Below are 6,321 nucleotides of genomic sequence, written 5' to 3' on the forward strand. Positions count from 1 at the left end.
TCCCCGCACGTCGGTCATGGCAGACTCTGCCCACGCACGACCCGAGTGCTCCAGGCACGGAAAGGGGCTTCTGTGGGCAAAGGCTTCGCTTCAAGCTCACCATGGGGACAGCCTCCACTTTTCCTCGGAGGTCACCCTTCAGGCTCCTTCAACTCTTACGGTGCCAGGCCCTCGGCTGCACAGGCCCTGAGATGTCTGCACAGCACCCCCCCCCCACCCCCGCCCGTCCTTCTGCCCGTGGATGCACCTGCTGGGCTCAGCGTCTGGCCACCCAGGTGGCAGGGCCCCAGGAGCTGGACACCAGGCTCTCTCCCATCTGGAGGACAGTGTGGACCACGGGGATGGAGGCAGGCTGTACCCGGAGCAGGGTCTGGGGAGCGCGACGGTGTTGGGAAGCAGCAACCACAGGCCTCAGGATCGGGGCAGGTGTAATGTGAGCACGTAGCACACGGGCCGGCCCTCCCGGCCACCCCCTGCCCAGCCCTCAGCAGGCCCCTCCACCCTACAGCTTCGGGCACCTGTCCCGCCCGGTGTCCTTCTTCCGTCTGTGTGCAGCGAGCAGCTGGGCCAGTGCCACGGCCGGGACCCACAGTATAGGCAGGAAGCACAGGAGGACACAGGCGGCCTGCACCCAGCCCGGGTAGGACTTCTCCTGCCGCGACGGGAACCACACCTAGAGGGACACGCGGCCACGGTGACTGAGCGGTGTGGGGCGGCCTCACCCTGCCTCTTCTCCAGGGGAGGGGGGGCGGTATGGGGCCCTGAAGCCTTGTGGGGATTGGGGGTCTGGGGTTCGGGACACCGTGCCCTGCAGAGAGCCTCCCACCGGCCTGAGGGGCTGCTCCAGCCTGACCTGCTGGACATGGGCGGACCCTGTGCCCCCCGCCCCCTTCTCTGTAAGGCGGGGCAACACCGCCCACCTGACTTCAGGCACCGCTTTTGAGGCCAACGTGAGACACTAGTGTGTGAATCTGATAGGGCAAAATTCGTGAAAATTCTTGAGAAATGTGCCACTGCTCCTTCTGCAGTGCCTGGCAATGTCACACTGGGGAGAAGACACCGCAGCACAGACGAAGTTTTGAGGGGCCAGAGGTGGTGGCCGGTCAGGGCGTCACAGCTCCGAGTGCAGCCCGGGGGACAAGGGCTGGCCCCAGGGAGTGACCTATGCTCCTGTTGTCACGCGGCTTGGTGGCAGCTCAGTGACACGCATCCTGCACGCCTTCCTTCAACTCGGACCAGGAGTGGGCATCCGTGGGCCGGCCCCAAGGTGTGTGCGAGGGGTGGCTCAAGGCCACGTCCCTGCGTGAGCCGCTCCAGGGTCTGAGGGTTGCTCTGGTCCCCCCACCACTGACCGGGGCCCACGGCCCCTGCCAGAGTCAGCTCTGACGCCCCGTGGGACGCTGGAGTTCCGGCGGCCTAGGGTCTCGGCGAAGGCGGCCCACAGGGCCACATAGGGCAGCACCGGGGAAGGGCCAGGCCAGGCCCCCCGGAGGACGTACGTATTGGGTGTCCCAGGCCTTGTAGCTGAGCGGCGTCCGGGCCAGGGTGGCAACGTAGGCCACAAAGATCGTGAGCAGTAGCAGCGGGCTGACAACCTTCCAGGTCACCTGCCAGTAGAGGCCGGGCCGCCTCCCTGTCATGCTCTCTATGTCATCGCTGAACCTGCCACAGGGACACCGGGCTCGGGCTCACTCACAGGGCCACTGAGATGTGGCCCACGGGGCCGTCCCCCACCTCCGCGCTGAACTTTCTGAGCCGCCGCCAGCTGGGGCAGCACTCTCGGGTCCTGACGGGGACTCACCCCACCCCCCCAGGCCTGCGTGGAAAAGGTCCGAGCAATCAGGTCGGCCAGCCGGGGGAGAGGGCTGGACAGGCGGGCCTCCTGGGGCCTCCCAGCCTCTGCCGACCCCAAGGAGGAGGCCGGCCCGGGCCCTAGTAAGTTGCCCCGGGCAGGCCCTGTGGAGCTCCCCCTGAGGGAGGCTCCAGCTGCCGAGAGACGGTGTGGGCAGTGGAGCCCCGACGGGCCCCGGCCGTGGGAGGGCAGGAGACGCCAGACCTAGTGCCCGTCAGGGCCTGCGGGGTCGAGGACCCAGGACGCGTGGCGGTCCCCCAGTGTCTCCTGAGACCCCACGGCTGGTTGTACCCAGGGCTCACTATGTCTCCCCACGTTGTGGGCCAGCCCCGCTCCTGCCTCTCTAGGTGGCCAGCGTCCCTCCTTGGGACGAGACCTCTGGCCCCTGTCCCCACAGAGCAGCGATGAAGGCCCTGGCATGCAGGGCCTCCCGGGACCCCTTGAGGAACAAGGACGGAGGTCACAACTGCTGGGACCATCTGAGCAGGGCTATGGTTGGGGCAGCAGGTGTGTGACAGGTGAGACTGACAGGTGTGAGTATAGGTGGTACAAGTGTGAGCACAAGTGGGACAGGTGTGAGTCCAAGTGGGACAGATGGGCACGGATGTGGGGACAGGTGTGACAGGTGTGAGCGCAGGTGTGCAGTGGGCCGACGCGGGCAGGATGGGCAGGACCGAGAGGGGCGTTCTCAGAGGCCTCTGGGTTGGGGGCAGGGCCATGCGGCCCTGCTACTGCCTCAGTGTCCGCTTGTCCTTGGACCTTAGCAACCTGCCCTGCCTGGTTGCAGACCAGCCATCTTGCCACCACCACCGCCCTGCCCCCCGCAGAAGGTTGAAGGCCGCGCAGCCAGGGGTAGCAGGGTCCCCAGGGCGCTTCTTGGGAGCTCTGGGAGCCGCCCCGTTTGTTCTGGGGAGAGGCTCAGGCGGTCCCGCCCCGTCCTGTGCTGCCCGGGAGACCAGCTGCTGGATGCCCGGACGCCGTACCCTCAGGGGCGCGGGGAGCAGAGGGCGGGGCCCCGAGGGGCGGCTCACTCACCGCTGCACCCCATAAACGTAAGCCACCCCGACCACTTCAAAGAACGCAAAGACCATGAGGTTCAGAGGTGCAGCATAGTTGTCGAAAATCTCCAGCCAGTAGTTTCCCGACTGCAGCGTGAAGCAGATCGCCGAGAGGAAGCAGACCAGGCAGGCCAGCCCTGGGGGAACGGGGCCCCCTGGTCTGAGCGGCGCCCGGCCTCCGCGGCCCCCGCCCCGGCCCGTGCGCCCCCTCTCCTCGTCCGCATCTCCCGCCACCGCCCTGCGCCGCGGCCAGAGACAGGAGGGCACGGGATGGCGGCTTGGCGTCGGTGGGCAGTGCTGGGGCCGGTCGGTGTGGGGGGGGGTCGGTCTGCGCCTGCCCGACCCCCTGCTCTCCTGTGCTGGCCCTCGTGGGCTGTTGGGTCAGGGAGAGAGCCACCGAGACCGGCCCCGAGGGGTGACGAGCCAGATCCAGCCTTCCCCCGGGACCGGGCCACAGCCCCAGAGCCTTCGTGGACGAAGGGTATCGGGACGGCGGGTGGGAGGACGGGGGATGGGCCCGTCCACTCACCAGTCAGGACCTCCTTGGGGACGAATCTGTGCGTGACCCCCATATCCAGGAGTGGCGTAATGATGCTCTCCATGTTCCCGAACATGGACGACAGGCCCAAGGTGAACAACATCCCAAAGAAGAGCACGGCCCAGCCGGGGGCCCCCGGCATGTGGAGGATGGCTTCCGTGAAGATGATGAAGGCCAGCCCCGTGCCGGAGGCGCTCTGCAATGCACGTGCGCCAGCAAGCCCCAGGTGACACACCGTGGTGACCGACACCCCCCCCCAAGGGGAAAGCAGCGGCCCCACCCTTTCTGGCCGCAGGACCAGCCACAGCTGTGCCCCTGAGGGGACAGAACCTCTTCCCCTTTAACACCTCGCAGCCAGCGGGTGACCGCGGGCCCCGGGACGTCGGGCTCAGGTGCCCGTCAGCTGCCCCGAGAACCCGCCTTCTGATGGCCCACCCTAGCCTGCTGCCCCACACCCGCGTGACCCGGGCTCTGTGCGCCAGCAGCAGCGGGTGTCCCGGGCCGGCCCACCCCAGCCTGCTGCCCCCGCCAGACACACTGCATCTGAGGCCACAGGCGCTCTGGAAGCCAAGCCTGGCCGAGGCACGGGATCGGCCCAGTGTCCTTTATCCACAGCCCGCAGGCCGGTCTGGGCCAGGCCTGTGGAGAAGGCTTGCGGCCCCTCAGGTACCTTGTCCAGAAAGTCTTCCAGGTGGCAGGTCTCCAGGCCGAGCCGGGCCACCCTCTCGGGCTGGGTGGCGTTCAGGTGCGTGAGGACGGCAGCATAGTCGTCCCTGTCGACGCTCTGGTCCGGGAGCTCGAACGCGTTGATGAGCCGGAGGATGTTTCTGCAGAGACACAGGCCGGCGCGCGCTGGGCTGGGCGCCCTGCACCCCGGAAGCACCCGGGAGGACAGCAGCACTCGCAGGGGGGTGCTGAGGGACCGGGCCTGCGGGGATGCTCCCCGAGGGCCACAGTGGGGTGGTGGCAGCACCCTGGCCTCCTCGACCTGGGCCCCGGGGCGGCGCCCTGGAAGTGTTTCAGGAAGAACCGGGGCCCCTGCTTTCCGGCCGCCTGCTGCCTCCGTCAGACGCTCCCGGTCTTCAAGGCTGGCGGCTCACGCACAGGCCGGTGGGCGTCCCCGGGCGTTTCGATCTGCCCACTTGCTGTGTGCGTCCGTGACCCTGACGTTAGGACCGGTGCTGCTCCTGGGGGTGGCAGTGGCCGGGTCCAGAGTTGCACCGACGCCCTGCCTTCCGCGAACACCTTCACAGTCCGCTCAGTGCCGTCGTGATCGCGCTTTTGTGCTCTTTGCCGGTGATTTGCTATTTAAAATGTGCCCTGAGTGCGGCGCTCGAGTGCTGTCTGATGTCCCACGTGCCAGGCGGCCGAGCCGGGGCGCACAGGGGAGCCTCGTCAGCCCTGCTGGAGTCACTGCCGCCACCCTGGGCAGTGTCCACGGACCGACACTTGTTCATGGTGCTCCGTGGAAGCAGCTGGAAGTACTGACCCCCCCCCGTCCCCCACTGGGGGTCACGCTGTTCACTGTGTGGGCGCTGCAGCCTCTGGAACATTCCGCAGGGTGCACGCACCCCGCTGTGCCCAAGCTCAGGCTGCCCGTGGCGCAGCTGCTCTGTCTCCCCCTCCGCCCTCAGCGTGGCCCGAGCGTGGTCAGGACAGGTGGCGCTGTGGACAGGGGCCTGGTCATGGGGCCACTCTGGGCGCTGTGGGCGCTTGGCAGCTGGTACAGGGTGTGCCTCTGCTCCCCTCTGGGTTCTGGCGGGCGAGCCACCGCCGTCTGCAAGCTCCAATCAGCCGTCTTAGCGCAGCTGGGCCATCGATGCAGCAGCTCCAAATGTGGGGCCATCCTGACCGCCTCCATGGCCTGGGCTGTTGTGGCAAATGGCCACAGACAGCCTCGAAGCAACATTCACCCTCCCCCAGCTCCGAGGCCGGAAGTCCCAGGTAGGGGTGTGGGCAGGGCTGCGCTACGTCCTGAGGCTCCAGGGGAGGGTCCTTCCCGCCTATTCCAGCCCCTGGTGCCCCAGGCGTCCCTCCAACCCCTGTCTCTCTCATCACATGGCCTCCTGCGTGTGCGTGCGTGTTCACGCGTGTGCCCGGTGTGCGTGTTCACACGTGTGTGCACACACGCATGCCCCTGCCTGTCTCTCATGAGGAGCCCGCTCACTGGGTCAGGTCCTCACTCAGCATGACCTCATCTTAACCCACATCTGCCAAAGACCCCACGTCCGCATCAGGTCACCTTCCAGGCTGCGGGTGGACGCGGGCTTCTGGGGACGCTCCACCTCACTCCCTAGGGATATAAGGGTGGTTGTGTGCGGCCCTGTGCTCCGCGGACAACTCACCCTCAGAGCCACCACGGGCACCGTGCTCACCTGTCCAGGCAACGCCCATGGTCGTTGGCCGCCTTGAATCCCAGAACGGAAAACATAGCAATGGACGCGTAGAGGGAGGTCAGGCTGTTGACCAGGGAGATGATCACTGCGTCCTTCTCACAGTTGTTCCTGGCGGACACAGGCACATCGTGCCACTGTGCTCCGGGCCACTACGCACACACACACCCAAGCCCCCCCCCCTGCACACGGAGCTGGTATGCCTGGGGCCCTGAGTGCCGGTGCTGTCCCGACGGTCTCCGGACTGGCTCAGAACCCTCCCCGCTGACCCCCTCCCCGACCACACCCCCTGCTGACCCCCTCCCATTGACCCTTCCTCACTGACCCCTCCCTGACCACACCTCCCTGCTAATCCCTCCCACTGACCCCCCCGACCACACCTCCCCGCTGAGACCCTCCCTACTGACCCTTCCCCACTGACCCCCTCCCTGACCACACCTCCCTGCTGACCCCTCCCACTGACCCCTCCCTGCTGACCCC

At 67.4% G+C, this 6,321-nt stretch overlaps 1 protein-coding gene across 1 annotated transcript in view; it reads right to left on the reverse strand.

Moving 5' to 3' along the window:
- Positions 1 to 343: 343 nt before the first annotated feature.
- SLC6A18 (solute carrier family 6 member 18) overlaps positions 344 to 6,321 on the reverse strand; it is a 15,985-nt gene continuing 10,007 nt past the window's right edge. The window contains exons 7-12 of the mRNA XM_049648313.1: positions 5,824 to 5,952; positions 4,119 to 4,275; positions 3,440 to 3,644; positions 2,888 to 3,047; positions 1,500 to 1,662; positions 344 to 673 (exon numbers count right to left, since the gene is read on the reverse strand). Of these exons, the coding sequence (XP_049504270.1) occupies positions 503 to 673; positions 1,500 to 1,662; positions 2,888 to 3,047; positions 3,440 to 3,644; positions 4,119 to 4,275; positions 5,824 to 5,952 (985 nt within the window). The 3' untranslated portion in view covers positions 344 to 502. The remainder of the gene's footprint in view (positions 674 to 1,499; positions 1,663 to 2,887; positions 3,048 to 3,439; positions 3,645 to 4,118; positions 4,276 to 5,823; positions 5,953 to 6,321) is intronic.

This window comes from Panthera uncia (genome assembly GCF_023721935.1).
Source record: "Panthera uncia isolate 11264 chromosome A1 unlocalized genomic scaffold, Puncia_PCG_1.0 HiC_scaffold_17, whole genome shotgun sequence".
Classification (NCBI taxonomy): domain Eukaryota; kingdom Metazoa; phylum Chordata; class Mammalia; order Carnivora; family Felidae; genus Panthera; species Panthera uncia.